The 20,656-nt window shown below is 38.7% G+C and overlaps 1 protein-coding gene across 5 annotated transcripts in view; it reads right to left on the reverse strand.

Moving 5' to 3' along the window:
- The window catches only part of ARHGEF12 (Rho guanine nucleotide exchange factor 12), a 204,515-nt gene that overhangs the window by 114,204 nt on the left and 69,655 nt on the right, over positions 1-20,656 (reverse strand). For 3 of the 5 annotated variants that reach the window (XM_059707606.1, XM_059707605.1, XM_059707603.1), the window contains exons 3-4: positions 18,964-19,049; positions 17,440-17,496 (exon numbers count right to left, since the gene is read on the reverse strand). The exons of 1 other annotated variant lie outside the window; for it this stretch is intronic. In XM_059707606.1, the coding sequence (XP_059563589.1) occupies positions 17,440-17,496; positions 18,964-19,049 (143 nt within the window). The remainder of the gene's footprint in view (positions 1-17,439; positions 17,497-18,963; positions 19,050-20,656) is intronic. One more of the 5 variants, XM_059707604.1, reaches the window with a different exon arrangement.

The raw sequence follows: 20,656 nt of genomic DNA on the forward strand, positions 1-20,656 counted from the left end.
TCAAAATAATTTTTATACAGAGCCATGATCTTTTACAAAACAAAGAGTATGTTAAAGACTGCATATTTCTATATATATTTCTTGCTGTTAATGGAATGTCACAAGTATTTGAGCTACTGCAGATGAAAGAAAATAACTAGATGCCAGCATGAAAAATATGAACCTTAAATTTTAACTCATAACCCTATACAAAATTTAACTTAAGCAGATCATGGACCTAAACATGAAGCTAAAATATTTCATGAGAAAAGACAGAAAAAAATCTCTAGACCTTAGGGTAGGCAGAGATAGTTGAGGATGCAAAATGTACCAACTAGAAAAGAAATAAAACTAGCAAATTGAACTAAAAATTTAGAACGTCTGCTCTTTTAAAAGACACTAAGAAAATGAAAAGGCAAGCCAAAGACTGGGAGAAAATATTCACAAAACAAATATGTAAGTTTATATCCAATAACATATTTAAACAAAACTCTACAATTTAAAAATGGAAGACTTTTTTTTAAAAAAGGACTTTTTTTTCCTTTTAGAATGATGTGGTAAGTGAAACCAACATTTAAACTGGTAGTTTAAAGCACTACCAGTTGGCAACCGCTGCTTTAAAAGGGACAAAAGATTTGAATAAACAAATCACAAAGAAAGAAATACCAATGCGTGATAAGCACATACAAAGGTGCTCAGTATCTGCAGTCATCAGAAAAACGTCAATTAAAATCACACTGAGATGCCATTTACACTAACTGAAATGGCTAAAAACAGGAGTGACAATACCAAGTGCTGGCACAGCTGTGGAGCAACTAGAATGTTCATATATCCTGGGGGAGTGTCAAATGGCACACTTTGAAAAACAGTTCAGAAATTTCAACATGTATTTAAATCTGACCCAGCAATTTTATTCCCAAGAGAAATGAAAACTCCTTTGTACATAAAGAATGGTAGACAAATGTTCATAACAGTTTTTTATTCATAAAAGCCCCAAACTAGGAAATAAAACTAGGCATAGATGCAACAAACAAATGAATCAAAAGAACATTATGCTAAGCAATGGACAGCAGATACAAAAGACAGTGAACACCATATGATTCCAATGTAAAACAGACAAAACTAAACTATAGTAACAAAAATCAGATTAGTGATTGCCTAGGGGCAGAGTGGGGAGAATGAGTGCAAAGGAACATTAAGGAATTTTGGGGGGTGATGGAAATGTCCTGTACTTAAGGTAATGGTTACATGAGTATATTCATTTGTCAAAACTTACTGAACTGCACATCTAAAATGGATACATCTTATTTTATGTAAATTGTACCCCAAGAAAGTTGATTTTCAACATTAAAAAAAAATGTGTTACCACTCAACTCAAGAGACTACTAAATACTAAATAGCATTTGAATTTACCACTCCCACAAAATAGTCAATTAGAAAGAGGGTAGAGGGAAGACCGCCCATCAAAATCAACCATTTTCCTTTGCTTAATGTTTCTTCCTTCAAGTAACTAGGAAAAACTATAAATGGAATGGATAAGAATACATAAAAACAAGAAAAAAGGCATTCTTTATAAATTTCTAATACAGAATACAACAAATATAGGAATGAGAGAACCTCAAAATAGTTTAAGAGCAGTGTTTTTCAGGAAGCTTAAAAAAAATCATGGTTTTATCCAGTCCTCTATGGCAGGACACTGTGGCTGTTTGTATGCCGTGGCCACAGTGAATAATGCTGCAACAAACACAGGGGTGCCTATATCTTTGTGAATACGTGTTTCAGATGTTCAGGTATATACCCAGGAGAGGAACTACTGGGTCAAACACACAGTGGAACACTACTCAGCAATAAGGAAGTCTGAAACAGCACCATTTGCAACAGCATGGATGGACCTTGAGAACATGATGCTGAGTGAAGTCAGAACCAGCGGAGACACTATGACCTCACGCATGTGTGGGTATAAGAGGGACAGCGCGGACACCACCAGCACGTGGTGGGGCCGGAGGGGGGGTGCGGAGAAGGGGGCCTACTATGAGGTGACAGGAGGGGATCTGACTCTGGGCGGTGGGCACGCGGTGCAATGCACAGATCCTGCCACACAGAAACCCACACCCGAAACCTGTATGTTCATGTGGACCAACGCCACCCCAATAAATGTAATTTTAAAAATATATGGTTTTGAAAACATAAATATCCGATGTCCTTCTTTCCAGAGTTATTTGAAATTTCAAAATGAATTATATATTGCGACTTTAAAATAAAAATCAAGACAACTGCAACACTGAATATATATATATATATATATATATATATATATATATATATATATATATCATACTATAGCCACCTCCCCATTCTCCCACGAGTTGCAAGTCAGTGAACTGAAAGTTCTAATCTTGGTGTTCATTGTGCTCAGCCACTCGCAGACTCATCTTCAGTTCACTTTAGAGCAGTGGTCACCAACCTTTCGGACTTCACGGACCACCAGTTGGCGACCGCTGCTTTAGAGAACCAGGTGCTTGTGAGAATGAGGGCAAGGAGTAGTGAGGGTTAAGAGTTTTCACATTTGTGCATTTCACTGTAATATAATGAACATAAAGTAATTATTTAATGCCTGACACATACTAACGGCTCATAAATGTTAACTATTATCTATATGTATAAAAGGCTAATATAATATGCAAAGTGTCCCCTTGGGAGTTCAACTGGGAGATCAGGAGTTCAATCACTCACTATGACATGCGCTGACCACCAGGGGGTGGTGCAAAACTAATGAAGGCCCCAGCTGGCAGCCAGGGAAGGAAGGCCCCGGCCCGCAGCTGGAAGGCCCTGATCGGCCCTGATCACAGGCCAGGCCTAGGGGCCCTACCCATGCACCGGGCCTCTAGTTTTATTATGATTGAAGGTAAGTCGCCTTTGGACTTTCCTCATCAGAAATATAGCTACCAGTTAAAAAGCAATTAACACCGGTGTGTTAACTAACTCCTATCATTTTTGCTATTTCTCCTTTAAAATGATCAATCCTCATTTATGTCTTTGTCTAAATTTTATTTTGTTTTAATAGACAAGCAAATTATTTTTAAATGAGACAGGAAGAGAGAAGAAAAGTTAACAGAGCAGGGCTTCTAGGAATAGGTAACTTCAGAAGATGAGAGACAATAGAAAAGATAGGAGAAATGAATCCCCTCATCTTAGAAGCCTTTTCAGACCGCCCGGATGGGGTGGGGGTCCCTACAGCCCCAACAGTGCCATCTGACTGACACTGGTCTTGTCCTCTGAGAAAAAGGGCAGGGGCTCTATCTTGTTACAGTCTTATGTCAGGACCTGGCAATTGTTCTGGCACAGGAAAAGCTTTTCTAAAAAACTGCTAATAAATGAATGAAAACTGGATAAGTAGAAGAGTCTAGGGTAAGGATGGAATCTCAGAAAGGGAGGTGATCTAACAGAAAAAACAATACCAGCACACACAGTCAACTTTAGCAAACAGACCCAGCGTCCTTACAGACTGTGAAGGACTGAGTTAATACAACAGGGCTCCCTCAAAATACTGCAAGATTGTTTTCTCCAATTCAAAACTGTTCAGTCTGGTAACTTCCCCTTTAATTCTACATCAAAAGGAGAAGATGGAGGCCCTAGCCAGTTTGGCTCAGTGGGTAGAGTGTCGGCCTGCAGACCCAAAGGTCCCGGGTTCGATTCCGGTCAAGGGCACAGGCCCGGGTTGCGGGCCCGGTCTAACGTGCAGGAGGCAGCCAATGATCCCCGCTCATCACTGATGTCTCTCTCTCTCTCTTCCTCTCCCTTCCTCTCTGAAATCAATGGAAATGAATATATGTATATTTTAAAGAAGATGGAGAGCCAAGGAGAAAGAGGGAAAGGAGGAGGAACAATGTGCACACCGCAGTCCCGTCTCCTCCCCACGACACTGTCCGTGTGGTATTATGACATCTGCTCACCTGAGAACCTGATGGATTTGAAGTGTGAGTTACTAGACTAATATATATACCTTATATATATATACAGCCAATTAAGAATCTATGAAATTCAAATTAATGATACTACTCTGTCCTATTAACCTATGCCACCTGCATAAACTTAATTAACTAAAACCTAAGCTGCCATATCATTCAAAATTCAGGAATCCAGCCTCTCAGAGGCTTCGCTCTATTATGTTCCTTCCCATTCAAAATAAAATAAATGCTCTTTTTTCTTGAGTGATGTTCTTTCTACTAGTTGTAGACCAGAAATTGTTTTAACCCGCCGCACAGAATAAACACACCCTGAACACTGAAACCACCATTACTGACTAAATTATGACATCTTTGAAATGTCCTTTTAGGAAAAAAAAAAAATCCACTTCTTTATTTTAGCAAATTTGTACTGATTATCTACTAGCTATACTTTCCATCCAGAAGACAAAACAGGCTGGGTGCTTAACGTGTTAACATTGCAGTCTGTAGATGTTGTGAGGAATACAAAACTACTAGAAGTATGCTCTCAAAAAACTCAAATCTTGGCAGGGAGAGCAGCAGAGAAACAAACAGGGAGACAAGGACAATGTCCTACTAAGAGTCAGAGTCTGGTACAGATGACAGGCCCTGTATGTTATTCAATAAAAATAAAAGTGGACTCCTAACTCTGAAAGCCATTTTCAAAATTAATTTCTACTTTTCCTGATTTTAACAAACACATACAGTCCATCGTTTGTTTGTTGGTTTGTTTTGCTAAATCCCTTATTGTCTAGTGTACATATTATTAACTATAATTACCATATAGATGTGTTTACCTGTCAATATGAATTTTTGTAAGGTCACAAAATTACATTCCTATCAGCTAAATCCAAGCACTCTGCATGAAGACAGGCAGAAAAAGGAATAATAAGCTTATACTTCCTTGAAACTTATCATAGCGATCTTCATTCTCACCGTTCTTAGTGCCACATGGAGGTTTTTCCACAACGACTACTTCTAAGTTCACACAGAGTATCAGTGACTAGTGTCTCTCTCTGTTGTTGTGCTCACCAAACCTGTTACAGTGCTTCCTTCTGTACTAGGCTGAGCTTCCAGGAGACAGGAATCACCTCCTCTTACCTCTGTATCCCCTTGCTTACAGTGCACGGCATGTAACAGCTGCTCAATGAACGTTTGCTAAGTAAACCTGAATGTATTTTACATAAAATATATTTTAAATAAATCATATCCACTTTTTAAGAAAAAGTAATATCATAGACCTGAAAACTATGCAAAGTGGAGAAATACTCCTATAAGGACACTGGTTAAATTCTAACTAAAATATTTGAATCCCATCTAAATAACTAGTTACAAATAGCTAGTTACAAACATAAAATAGCTCCTCTACTTATAAACACATTTTTTTAAACATATTTCTTTATTGATTTCAGAGAGGAAGGGAGGAGAGATAGAAACATCAATGATGAGAAAGAATCATTGATCGGCTGCCTCCTGCACGCCCCCTACTGGGGATCGAGCCTGGAACCCAGGTATGTGCCCTTGGCCAGAATCGAACCTGGGACCTTTCAGTCCACAGGCTGACTGACGCTCTATCCACTGAGCCAAGCCGGCCAGGGCATAAACACATTTTTTATTGCCCGTTTTGGGGTTTTTTTTAAGGAGTATGATATTTCACCTGGAAGCTAATAACAGATATCTGGCTTCATGTCATCCATGAAATAAAGATGTTTTATCAAATTTAGTAAACACTATCCTTTCCTAAATTTCATTTTCTCTTTCTAACAAAGGACTTTCTTCCCCTTTTAGAATGATGTGGTAAGTGAAACCAACATAAAAAGATTACTCTTTACTCAAAAGATAAATGCCATATGACTGTCTGGAGGGTTTGTTCTAGCTCCGTGAACTATGCTATTGGTATTTTAATGGGGATTGCACAGAATCTACAGACTGCTTTGAGTAGTATGGACATTTTTATTATGTTAATTCTACCAATCCATGAACTCAGAATCTTCTTCCACTTGTTTATTCTTCTTCTATCTCTTTTCATAACTTTCTATAGTTTTCTGAGTACAGGTCTTTTACCTCCTTGATTAAGTTTATTCTTAAGAATCTTAATTTTTTCTTTTTTAACACAGGCCAGGGCACTTAATTTTTTTATTGCAATGGTAACCGGGATTGTTTTTTAAGTTCCTCTTTCTGAGAATTCATTATTGGTCTATAAAAATTCCAACGATTTCCGGGTGTTACTTTTGTATCCTACTACCTTGGTAAAATCATTTATTAAATCTAGTAGTTTTTTGATGGAGTCTTTAGGGTTTTCTATGTACTATATCATGTCATCTGCGAATAATCACAACTTTACATCTTCCTTTCCAATTTGGATGCCTTGTTTTGTTTGTTTCTTCTTGTCAGATCACTGTGGCTAGGCCTTCCAATAAAATACCAACAGCATTTTTCACAGGTCTAGAACAAACACCAACGACACATTTAACAGATCTAGAACAAACACTTCAAAAACTTACATGGAACCAAAAAGGCCATAGCAATCTTGAGAAAGTAAAACAAAGTTGGAGGGATCACAATACCAGATATCAAGCTATACTACAAAGCTACCATAATCAAAACAGCCTGGTACTGGCACAAGAACAGGCATACAGATCAATGGAATAGAATATAGAACCCAGAAATCGGCCCACTCCATACTGCTCAATTAATCTTTGATAAAGGAGGCAAGAGCATACAATGGAGTAAAGACAGTCTCTTCAATAAATGGTGTTGGACTAACTGGACCACTACATGTAAAAATGAAACTAGACTACCAACTTACACAAGAATAAACTCAAAATGAATAAAAGATTTAAATGTAAGTCGTGAAACCATAAAAATATTGGAAGAAAATATAGGCAGCAAAATATCAGACATCTCATGCAGCAAAATTTTCACCAATACATCGCCTAGGACAAAATAAACAAAAGGGAAAAATAAACAAATGGGACTACATCAATATTAAAAGCTTCTGCACGGAAAAAGAAACCACCATCAAAATGAAAAGGGAACCCACTGAGTGGAAGAACATATTTGCCAATGAAACATCTAATAAGGGGTTAATTTCCAAAATATATAAAGTGCTCATACAACAAAAGGAAGACAACCCAATAAAAAAAATGGGGAGAAGACTTCTCCAAAGAGGACACATAAAAGGCCAAGAGACATGAAAAAATGTTCAACATCACTAATCATGAGATATGCAAAAGCCAAGATTTGGAAACAGCCCAAGAGCCCATCAGTAGACAAGTGGATAAAAAAAAGTTGTGGTACATTTACCTCAGGGAATACTATGCAGCAGTAAAAAAAGACGGGTCTCTTACCCTTTGAGAAAGCATGGGGGGGGGGGGGGCCTGGAGAGAATCATGCTGAGTGAAATAAGTCAGTCAGAGAAAGACAAGTGTCACTGACCTCACTCACATGTGGAATCTAAGTAACAAAATAAACTGATGGACGGAGTGGACCCAGAGACATGGACGCAGGGAACAGACTGAGGATCCTCTGAGGAAATAGGGAGAGGTGGGGCTGGGAAGGAAAGAGATCAAAGAACATATACGCATATATGATACCCATGGACACAGACAATAGTGGGGTGAAGGCCTAGGGAGGGAAGGGAATGGGGAGGAAGGAGGACATTTGTAATACTACAATACAACAATAAAGACAAATTAAAAGAAAAAAAGGAAATTACCAAGAATTATATTTTGAAAATGAAAAAATTAGGTTCTTTGTAGTTTTATGAAGTGGGGAAGGGAAGAAGTCATAAAAAGCTATTCAAAAAAGGTGAGAAAATTTCACTATAACACATTCTTGGGGGGGAAAAACAACAACTATACCGTCAAACAGCAAATTAATGAAAATGGAGTGTTAAATATGTCAGGCAACATGCTAACCTTCCATACCACATTTACTTTAGTGAAAGCACTTTTTATTTCACCTTTGATTTTATTATATGATCAAGCTTCGCCTAAGTCTCATGTCTCTTCACAATGAGCTTCAGGGAAGGGTGAGGAGAAAAACCATGTACAATCTCATAAAAACAGCTCGTTGGTTTATGGGTAAGACCTCAGATAACCCTTCCATTGAGAGCGCCTGGATTGTAAGTGCACAACGCTGCTGGCAAGAGGTGCCTTCAGTCCCAAGTATGCTGACTTCACTCTTTTGACTGTCACAAACCGACAGTTCTGTCTCTTTTCTGAGTTACATTTTCTTCTGCCTTAAAATTTTTCAGAAGAAAAATCCAAGATGAGTCAACATTTTATTCCACCAATTCCCTTTATTAAAATACTCATCCCAAGTTCAACAATCACTCAATCAAAACTGAATGAGTGCCTCCAGTGTGCCAAGCAATATGGGAGATGTGAAGACAAATGTAAGTACAAATAACTGGACACAAAGCAGGATGTCAAAGCTCAGACAACAAAAACAGCGGAACAGCCCTAGGCAGTCCTAGGAAGGAGGCAGTATTTGAAATGGGCCTGAAGGATGAGGAGAGTTCTAACAGGAAGTTATAGTGGATAAACCTTTGAAGACTTGGGAATGGCATGAATAAAGAAAGAATATGAAGCCACATTCCAGAAATGAAATTTTGGAAGAGAGTGTAGTGCATTTAGGTGAATAGTAAATTAAGGTAGAATTATAAACTGGAAATAAATTATAGCATATCTTAAAAACTATTTGTAATTCCTAGCATGTGAATGCCCAGATCCTTACTTTAGTAATACTAATCTGACAAAATATACAAGAATGGAGAAGTGAATGAATGTGAAATCAAAGTGAAAGAAAGTTATGAGTCTATTAAAATATTCTAGCCCTAGCTGGTTTCGCTCAGTGGATAGAGGGTCGGCCTGCAGACTGAAGGGTTCCGGGTTCAATTCCAGTCAAGGGCACATGCCTGGGTTGCTGGCTCGATCTTCAGTAGGGGGTGTGCAGGAGGCAGCCAATCAGTGATTCCCTTACATTATTGATGTTTCTATCTCTCTCTCCCTCTCCCTTGCTCAATGAAATCAATAAAAATATATTTTTAAAAATATATTTTAATGAAAAGATGAAAAACTGAACAAAGCAGTGGGGATGGAACAAAATAGTAAGGGATGAAAAGTAATGTGATGGTAGAATCAATAGGACCTCTCAGACAGTTGACTAGAGAGGACAAGGTAAAGGGAGAAGTCAAAGATAACTATAAAAAAAGTAAGGCAAGCCGAAACCGGTTTGGCTCAGTGGGTAGAGCGTTGGCCTGCGGACTGAGAGGTCCCAGGTTCGATTCCGGCCAAGGACATGTACCTTGGTTGCGGTCACATCCCCAGTGGGAGATGTGCAGGAGGCAGCTGATCGATGTTTCTCTCATTGATGTTTCTAACTCTCTATCTCTCTCCCTTCCTCTCTGTAAAAAATCAATAAAATATATTTTTTAAAAAAAGACTAGAAAGGAACAAATAAAAATAACTTTATTTAAAAAAAAAAAAAGTAAGACAAGGTTAACAAAAGAATGACAGTGCCACTGAAAGAATCAGGAAAATCAAGAGGAAGACTGACTTTTAGCCATGATGAAAAATTATGAATTTCAGGTTGTCATTCTGAATTTGAAGGACAGTTAGAGCAAAAGTATTCAGAAAACACTTAAAAATATAAAACTGGTAAAAGAAATATCAGGGACAGAAACTCAGGTCACGTCTACATTTGTAGAAGCAAGAGCAATCAAGTAAAGAAAAGACAAAATTATAGAGAGAAAAGAACCAGGTTGATACAATATTATAGAAACCAAAAAAAAAAAAGGTATCAGCATTGTCAAATGGTTCAGAGAGAAGGTGAGAACTGAGACTAACTTCATAGATTTTCAAGTCAAATATTTTGGTTTACCTTCCAGATAGTATGTGTTTACTTATTTTTTTAAGTATATTTTTTATTGTTGACTAGAGGCCTAGTGCACGAAATTTGTGCACAAGGGGGTGGAGGGTATGCCTCAGCCGGCCTGTACCCTCTTGCAATCCAGGCCCCCTTGGAGAATGTCCGACTGCCGGTTTAGGCCCAATCCCTGCGCAATCTGGGACTGCTGGTTCCGAACCACTAGCCTACCTGCCTGATCACCACTAAACACTCTGGCTGATTGTCCCTAACCACTCGCCTGCCTGCCTGATCACCCCTAAATCCTCTGGCTGATCACCCCTACCCACTCACCTGCCTGCCTAATTGCTCCTAACTGCTCGCCTGCCTCTCTGATCACCCCTAACTACCTCTACCTGCCTGCCTGATCTCCCCTAACCACTCACCTGACTGCCTAATCAACCCTAAACACTCTGGCTGATCACCCCTAACCAATCACCTGCCTGCCTAATTGCCCCTAACTGCTCGCCTGCCTGCATGATCGCCCCTAACCACTCGCCTGCCAACCTGATCACCTCTAACCACTCCACCTACCTGCCTGATTGCCCCTAACTGCTCACCTGCCAGCCTGATTGCCCCTAACCACTAGCCTGCCTGCCTGATCACCCTAACCGACTCTGCCTCAGGCCCTCCCCCGCGCTACCACAGCACCACAGCTTCATCCGGAAGGTCATCTGGAAGGACGTCCAGGTCATTTGGCCCTCTGGTCTAATTAGCATATTACCCTTTTATTAGGTAGGATAGTATTACAAATATCTCACGTTTCCCCCTCCACTCCCATCCTCCCAACCCCTACCCACCCCTCCAAGTCTTCACTATTCTATTGCCTGTGTCCATGGGCTATGCATTTAGGAATGTAAGCTCTTTGATTTATCTCTTCTCCTCCCACCAAACCCCACACTGAGGTATGTCAGTCTGCTCCATGCCTCCATGCTTCGGGTCTTATTTTGTCGGTCAATTCATTTTGTTCATTCGATTCCACAAATAAGTGAGATCATGTGACATTTGTCTCAGTTTGGCATAATATTTTCCAGGTCCATCCATGCTGTCCCAAAGGGTAAGAGATCCCTTTTTATAGCTGCATAGTATTCCATGTGTAAGTGTCCCACAGCTCTTTATCCACTCATCTGCTGATGGGCATTTGGGCTGTTTCCAAATCTCAGCTATTGTAAATAACACAGCTATGAACATAAGGGTGCATATATCCTGTCTGATTGGTATTTTGGGGGTTTTAGGATATATTCCAAGAAGTGGGGTCACTGAGTTAAGTTCCATTTTTAATATTATGAGGAAACACCATACTGTTTTCCATAGTGGCTGCACCAATGTGCATTCCCACCAGCAGTGAACTAATGCTCCCTTTTATCCACATCCTCGCCAGCATTTTTTTTTTTTGATGATAGCCATTCTGACAGGTGTGAGGTGGTATCTCATTGTGGTTTTAATTTGCATTTCTCTGATTAGCAACTTTGAGCATTTTTTCCATGTGTCTCTTTCCCATTTGTATGTCCTCTTTGGAGAAATGTCTATTCAGGTCTCCTGCCCATTTTCTAATTGGATTGCTTGTCTTCCTTTTGTTGAGTTGTATGAGTACTTTATATATTTTGGATATTAATCCCTTAACAGATGTATCATTGGCAAATATGTTCAATGGGTTCCCTTTTCATTTTGATGGTGGTTTCTTTTTCTGTGCAGAAGCTTTTTATTTTGATGTAGTCCCATTTATTTATTTTTTCCTTAGTTCCTTTTGCCGTATGGGATGTATCCAATAAGTATATTGCTACGTGAGATGTCTGAGATTTTACTATGTTCTTCCCTAAGATTTTTATGGTTTCATGTCTTCATTTAAGTCTTTTATCCATTTGAGTTTATTCTTGTATATAGTGTAAGTTGGTGGTCTAGTTTGATCTTTTTGCATGTGTCTGTCCAGTTTTCCCAGCACCATTCAATGAAGAAACTGTCTCTACTCCATTGTATTTTCTTGCCTCCTTTGTCAAATATTAATTGAGCCTAATGACTTGGGTCAATTTCTGGGATCTCTGTTCTGATCCACTGATCTATATGCCTGTTCTTGTGCCAGTACCAGGCTGTTATGTTAATAATGGCTTTGTAGTAGAGTTTGATATCCAATATTGTGATCCCTCCTACTTCATTCTTCTTTCTCAAGATTGCTGCAGCTATTCAGCGTCTTTTATGGTTCCATATAAATTTTTGGAATATTTGTTCTAGGTCTGTGAAGTATGCCATTGGTATTTTAATAGGGATTGCGTTGAATCCATAGATTGCTTTGGGTAGTATAGACACTTTAATGATGTTAATTCTTCTAATTCATGAACATGGTACATGTTTCAATTTGTGTGTATCTTTCTCAATTTGATTTTTCAATGTTCTATAGTTTTCCAAGTACAGGTCTTTTACCTCCTTGATTAAGTTTATTTCTAGGTATCTTATTTTTGGGGGGGGGGGGGGGGGGAGTTGCAATGGTAAATGGGATTTTTTAGTTTCTTTCTGGGAGTTCATTACTGGTGTATAAAAATGCAACAGATTTGTGGATGTTGATTTTGTATCCTGCTACATTGCTAAATTCATTTATTAAGCCTAGTATTTTCCTGGTGGAGTCATTAGGGTTGCCTATGCACAATATCATGTCTATAACCTAGGACAAGTAAAGTTAAAAACAATAATAAACCTTATTTCAAACTAATTTAAATTGGCTAATTGAAATAAATAAATATTCAAGAAACTTAATTGTACTGTACAGGAAACTTGATCCTGAAGTATTAACTATAATTTTTTATTGATGGTTCAAAAATTGCTTAACATGCAATAATCCAAAGCAGTCATATTTCTATACAAAAAATTGAAATTAAAAGTTATCAAGACTGCATTGAAAAGTTTCCAAAAGCCTCCTAATATTTAAATCAAAAAAGTGGGGATAGGGGGATAATGCCCCGTAATGCTAATAAAAGACACCCATGAAAACACATATGGTGTCAAAATAAGCCAAAGGAAAACTGTTTGGGCAAAAAATGAAAAGAATCCCAAGTCTAACTTATAAAAATGATTCCTTTATTAACCTTTGGTCGAGAATATGTTTGTATATTTCCAGAAAACTCCTCCAAGCCCATGTGGATTCCTACAACGAATTCCAAAGAGGAACTGACAGGACTGCTCCAGCCACAGAATAGCAGTGGCCCCAGAACAACAGAAGAGAGACAGTGCAGAAATGGAGATGGTAAAGACGCCTTGCCATGCTAGCAATCAGCAGCTGTGCGTCACTGCAGGTTGTCCAGGACCAAACTAGAGAAAGTCGGACCTGCATTGCCACCGTCTGTCCACCATCCAGAACTGAAATATCATTGCTGACATGTACACCTAAGAACTGTTGGACATTGAAATGGGGACTCTAAGAACTGTTGGCCCAGAAAGAAACTCACTGCAAACTGATTCCTTTAATGCCTGGCAGCAAATTAAGGGAACATGCTAGAACTCTGTCCTTTCCATTGAATTTAAAAATCTTAAAACATACATTCTTGTTAAATTTAAAAAATCAAAAAGGGTGAGATGCCGTAGACCAATTCCAGCATGCCATAATTTCAAGAGTTTCATCAAAAGGTTGATGAAACTTGGGGACTCAACAGGGTTGAGTCACACATGTAGTCACCTGTTGGGAATGGCTAAAGGCATTTCCCCAAACCTGAACAGGAAACTGATTGTGGCCGCCAGACAGTTAAAGGGCATCTTAATCTACATGTTATTGCCTCCTGCTGGCCAAACACCTAAACAGCCGTGGGTTAATTCCCCCAAACTGACAATGCTTCTGTACCCTTTGAAACCTTACCCTTTGAAGTGTATTATCTCCACCTTGCCTTAGGACAAATTGTGTTAATAAAAGCAAGGGTGCTAGACAAGGAGGGAGTCTTCAGTTCCTTTAGCTAAAGGTCCTCTGACCCCCAATGCCTTTCAAAATTATATCTCGTCTCTGGACTCTTTATTAGTCTCTGGATTCCTATGTCATCTACACATAGCACTTTTCCAGATTCCTGAACGCTTCTCGATGCTGGGACAAGAACCCTGGCAGTCCTTTTTGGCTCTGGGCAGCCTGACTTAGGTCTGAGATGTTGAATCCATTAGTCGTCCAGTGGTCAGGGACTCCTTAGCCCAGAGGCTGTGTCTGCCTTGAGTCTCAGCCTTGATTGTCCCTGTTCTGAGCTGTACTCCCTTCCCCACAGAGCATGTCCGCAGGTGTCAGCTGCAGGTGCTTGGGGTCCCACTGGCTTTGACCTCACTGAGCCATCCAGGATGGTGTCTGTGGCAGGGACCCAAACTGCTGTTTCATGATAGTATGTGTTTAGGTGTCAGATTTCAAGAGGTTAACAAGTGAATGATTTATAAATACATTGAAGGTTTCATACTGTAGAATGCTCTTTGCAAAGTTCAAGAGGAAAACAGAGAGAATAATCACTTGGGGAAAATAAGAATCAAACCAAGAACTTCTCCTTTTGCATATATGAGAAGCTTAAATAAATTTTTAAAAAAGATAGAGAGTGGGGGAAGTAGAAGAAAGTAATAGGGGGAATAAATGGTAATGGAAGGAGATTAGACATGGGATACTGAACACACAATATACAGATGATGCATTATAGAATTGTACACCTGAAATCTATATAATTTTATTAACCAATGTCACCCAATAAAGTCAATAAAAATACATTAAAAAAGGAAAATATATGAATTTTAAAAATATGTACTCTGAAGTATCCAAACCAGGATGTCTCAAGTGCTAACAGTTTTCCTGTCATGGACTGCATGCTGGTGTCCCCACAAAATGCATATGTTGAGTGAGCCAGAGCAAGCCAGAGGAAGAGCTCTCCCCGCAACCCAGCCATGCTGGCACCTGAGCTCATACTTCCAGCCTCCAAAACTGTGAGAAGAGAATTAAATGTCCATGACTCAAGGCGAGTCTTTGGTGTTTGTTCTAGCAGCCCCAACCGAGTGAGGCAGCTTCAAAAAGGCATGGCTCATTCCATTGTGCAATACTACCAGCTGGTGTCTCTTCATGAAACCTAGACAGACGTGAGGAAGAAGCAGTCTAACTCAGCATTCCCTTGCTAACTCTCACATCCCACCAAATCTCCCCATGACAGTATCAGTGAAAAAGAGAAAAAGTAAGAATGCTCTTTGCAAAGTTCAAGAGGAAAACGGAGAATAACAACGTGGGGAAAATTGCAGATCAGAAAATACACCTGGATACTAGTATCATCAACAGACTCCAAAAGGCGCGGGGGAGTAGGTGAAAGGGAAGTAATACGGACCTACTGCCGAGGGCAGAAAATTAACAAAAGGAATCACGACAAAACACATACTTGGGCTCCTTTTTAAAAGTGCAAAGTAAATCCATCTGATAAAGCAGCTTTGAAAATGGCTCAGAAAGTTTAAAATAAAGATAATTTATAAGTGAATAAATGACATTTGTGTTAATTATCCAGTTAATAAATTTTACTCCAAAACAATGTATAATCTCACAAGTCAGAAGCTGCCTGGTTAAGAGACCCTACATTAAAGCAATGTCACCAGTTGCTTTGTTCTAGTCTCGTCTCATCTTCCAGGATGTCCCAGCTCTCCTTGGCTCCCTAGACATGAGAGGTTCTTTTTTACCCATGCTAAGTGCACACAGTCTGAAGAAGTCTATTTACACAGTTGATAAAGTATTTGTGATGTCAAAGAGATTGAAGTTAAAATGCTAACTCAGTTCTCATAAACTCATCCTTCTGTAAGTACTTTTTGGGGACTTGTGGTTCCGTTTCTCCCAAAAAGGGCGTTTCAAGGGTTGTCAAGAAACAAACACACAGAGAGTCCACACCTTACTTCCCTGTGACTGCCAGGCCAATGGCATGTGCTAGCGTTACTATCACTGGAATATTAACATTCAAATCAAACAACAAGCTTTCATACAGACCACAGATCAACAGATCTAGGAAAACGGGGCGGGGCTAGGGGGAAATGGAAAGTTGCAAAGGTATCGAAATCAATGGGGCTAAAACGGTAGTGTCCCGTTCCTAAGGTGAGAATAAGCGAGAATAAGCGAAAGGAAACTCTTTATAGAGAACAGAAAAAAGTCTCGAGAAATTCAGAAGCTATTTCTTACTTATGTGGATACTTAGGAAGAAAAAACATAAACTTGACATGTGTTTGGCATGGTATACATCTCCTGCTGAACTACTGTCCTGTAAAAGGTTTACTAACTACACAGAGAAAACTCTGGTCACAAAAACCCAAGCTAAGACCTATATATGTATGTATCTAACAAAGAAGCATTTACTGCTTTATAACCAAACACTGAGGCCTCATAATTTTATCAGGAGATATAAATTATAAAGTGTCATATATTATTTTCCTTTCATGTTTATCAAGCTAGGAACAGCTACACCTGGGGAAACTTCTATGTACAGACTTTTGGCTGTATTAGAGAGACATGGTTTTCCTTTGATGCTGAGTTTGGAATCTTCTTAAAAAACACACAACTTCTGCCCTAGCTGGTTTGGCTCAGTGTATAGAGCGTCAGCCTGCGGACTGAAGGGTCCCAGGTTCAATTCTGTTCAAGGGCTGCGGGCTCGATCTCCAGTGGGGGGAGCGCAGGAGGCAGCCAATCAAAGATTCTCTCTCATCATTGGTGTTTCTCTCTCCCTCTCTCCCTCTCTCCCTCTCCCTTCCTCTCTGAAATCAATAAAACTAAAAATATTTTTTTAAAACCAAAACCTTCTTATTCTTCCAGAGATTATTTTAAAGAATTGGTCCCAGGCCCTACTTCTGCTATTCACTTTTCTCAAAAAAACTCATTAGATGTCAAAACAAGGAAAGAGGGAAAGTAAAACTAGGCCAAGGCAAAGGGAAATATGTGTGAGCTTCACAGGTGCTTCTCTCGTGCCTGGGAGACAGGACACGGTCCGGAAATGCCGGTGTTTCAATCGCCTGTGACAAGTCTGAACGTTCTGCTGAAACCTGCTCTTCACAAAAATTATTCTAAAAAGGCGCCATTTCAAAATTGGGGAAACTTATGAAAGGCATAGACAAATACTTCATGTTACAAAAATAAAAACTTAAGGTATTTTTGCTGCTGTGGATAAATCATACAAGCATTTCCAAAAGATGAGGTGATTAAAAATAAAGAAACAAATAAAAAAAGATCCAAAGAACCGCTAACACACATTAAATCACACAGATTCTACATGATCCAAACTGCAAATGGGAATAGGAAGAAGATAGTAAGAATTCAACACCTATTCATGTTACATGGAGGAACCTGACCCAAAGATTTAAAGACACTTTCCTAACATGAACAAAATGAAAGAGAAGATGAGGAACGTGGCCTGTTCTTACTCGACAATGTTAGTTTCTAGCAACCTTAAGCTTCCACATCACCGCCACATCGGCCCCAGGCTCCCTTTCCCTGCAGCACAGCATGCCATGCAGAGCAGACACAGGAAGGCTGTAGTTATTTAAAAGAGGAAACAGCATGAAGCAAGCTCCACAAGTGCAAGGCTGATTGGCTATATGAGCTTACCATAGATCTCGGATCTACTCTCCTCTGAACTAGACTTTGTCTTCTTGGAGGAGCTATCTGCACAAGAGCGGGAGAAAAGGAGAGAGATATAGAAAATATGGAGACCAATGTAAGGGAAAAACTAATGGGGAAAGGAATGAATCATGATCAAGTTAAATCGTGCAAAGTATGAACATCCAGGTGACAGCACTTAAGAACGGTCACAAACAGCACAGGCAATGACACATTTTACAGATTCACCGAAGAAAAGACAGTGCAATAAAATATATTCAAACAAAACGAAACGTGAATAGCCTACAAACACATCATCTGGACATTTTAGAGACAGCAAAAGCACTAAAAGCTATAATCATCTCATTAGGAAGCATTACATATCACTTGCTAAAAGTGTCACATCACAGATGAACACTACAGAATAAGTCAATCAATAAGACCATAATACTTTTATGAACACAGGCAGAAAACTGACCCTCACTAGCAAGACAATAAGTCAAAATTAGGTGTCAGAAATTTTTTAAAAAGGTATCTTTTAATGGAGATCTAGAAGTTACATATTACATACTCCCACTACCAAAACTTTCTAAATTGATAACTGAGGTTTCACTTTTACCTACTACCGAAGATGCAGGTAAGTTATTAGCTATTCACTTTCTTTCCTTCCTAGATAACAAAAGTAAAAGCATGAAGCATCTTAATGAGACACAAAAATATACTTACTTTCTATTAAAAATTAAATTTTATTTCTAAATGAAAATATCTAAAAACAGATACATTTTATTTCTGTAGCTGGGACCTCAGCATTTACTTTATCTTCTGTCACAGGAACATACCACTGAATAAAATAGTATGTGCACAAATAACACCCATCGGTTTCAAATGGTGAAAGCAGAATTATCAAGTAATTTTTATCAATTAAATACTTGGTACATTTACAAGGAGAAAGCAAATGCTTGTATTTTACAAGAGGAGTCAAACTCTATAAATAAAGGCTTTCAGTAGGCCCTGACACAAAAACGCTAGGGAAGGGTAAAAGACGTTCTGAGCGCAGAATCCTCTTTGACTGAAGAAAAAGGGCTCTTCGTTTGCTTACTCTAAAATGATAATTAATTTTGAAATTGCATTTTATCTACTCCAGGTCTGAATGCTTAAATGACTACGGAAATTGGTAGTTGTTGTAGACTTAATTTTATGACACACTACTTACTTATTGGTTCATACCTATGACTTATTTTAATTCTAAGTCCTTAGTCGTAACAAAATACCCAATTATGATATAAACACTATTTCTAAATATGATACACTTTACAATGAAGCTTCCATAGTGGAATCCAAAGTATTGAAAGTTAAAACTGCTTGCATTTCTCTTGAATGCAAAGTTTATGTCGTCACTGAAGAAGGAGGCGAGCCCTACACAGAAGTCCTACTTCTGAAACAGGTGCTCAGGCAGTTATGCAGCTTGAGTGACAGTATTCTGAAGCTACTGCTTTCAATATTCTTTGGAAGAACAAACAGTGTTTTTTTTACCTGTGGGGTCAAAATCATGTGATGCACTGCGCTCAACTCTCTGCTTCTTATCAGCTGGTGACTCTCGGTTCAAAATACTTCCATGCCTAAATCAAACCAAAGCAACCAAATATGTACTCCAGAACAGTCATTAGAATAAAAACTTAATTTAAAAATTTCAAGTGTGTCTTACAGAGAGAGACCAAGAAATCAGTTTACCTTACACAGTCTCATAAACCTCAAGAAGTTTTAAAATTCAGGCTATGCTACATGTAACACAGTGGCTCTTTACTTGGTTATAAAAAGTGCTTACAATTAGAAAAGTAGTATTCAGCAATAAAGTTTGTTTTATTCTTAGATATACTGCTTAAATTCTTTTAGTGGTTTTCAAAGGCCACTCATTATTATTTTCATTTAACAGGTAAGAAAACCATGCCTACAAGTAATTCAATACATTTCCCAAACCTAAGTATGCCATAGTCAGATTTATAATCACTGTGTAAATATAGCACTGATGTTAGCAGTTGAAAAAAAATCACTGGGAAGCTGCACTTAAAACCTGCGAATAGTTCTAGTCACAGGAGTCGTATGCAAGCCCTGATGACACAAGAATTCTTCTTCTTCTTCTTATGGTCTATCAAATGACATTGATCAATAATGGCTAGGCAGTAAATAAGACTGACTATAATGCATACACTACTAATTAATTGAAATCCCAAGATTAACACTGGTGTCCTGAACTCTGGTGTCATTAAAAATGATAAATGTACTACAAATGTAGGTAGGAATGACATACTACTTACATTTAAATAATATTTATGACAAGATGAGAGAGAGACGTTGAAGAACAAGTATTAAGAAAGAGGCATTTAATCCTGGAAAATTAATAAATGTGCAGATATAGATATGGGCACAGACATCTGAACATTTTGGATTTTTCCCTTTACTGTCTTAAAGGAATTAAGACTGACTGTTTGCCAAAGTTCATTAACTAAAGGTAGTTACAGTTACCAGATGATAAAACACATCAAAAACTAGTAATCCATTTACACTCCCTAAGCTATTCACAACAAAAACAGTCATAATAGATTTTAAAATCTGTAATAGAGTCAACAATAAAAAGAAATAATGCCGAAACCGGTTTGGCTCAGTGGATAGAGCGTCGGCCTGCAGACTGAGAGGTCCCAGGTTCGATTCCGGTCAAGGGCATGTACCTGGGTTGCGGGCACATCCCCAGTGGGAGATGTGCAGGAGGCAGCTGATCGATGTTTCTCTATCATCGATGTTTCTAACTCTCTCTCTCTCTCTCCCTTCCTCTCTGTAAAAGATCAATTAAATATATTTAAAAAAAAAGAAATAATGATAATAAAAAGAAGAGGAAAGGGGAAAAAAATAAAAGCAAAAAAAAAAAATGTAAACCTCTTCATAGGGAGTGACCTTAATACCGATTTGAACTTTTAAAATGCTTGTATTAGCCAAACCGGTTTGGCTCAGAGGATAGAGCGTCGGCCTGCGGACTGAAAGGTCCCAGGTTCGATTCAGTCAAGGGCATGTACCTTGTTTGCGGGCACATCCCCAGGAGGGAGTGTTCAGGAGGCAGCTGGTCGATGTTTCTCTCTCATCGATGTTTCTAACTCTCTATCCCTCTCCCTTCTTCTCTGTAAAAAATCAATAAAATATATTAAAAAAATAAATAAATAAAAATAAAATGCTT

The sequence above is a fragment of the Myotis daubentonii genome, chromosome 9 (assembly GCF_963259705.1).
Source record: "Myotis daubentonii chromosome 9, mMyoDau2.1, whole genome shotgun sequence".
Taxonomy (NCBI): Eukaryota; Metazoa; Chordata; class Mammalia; order Chiroptera; family Vespertilionidae; genus Myotis; species Myotis daubentonii.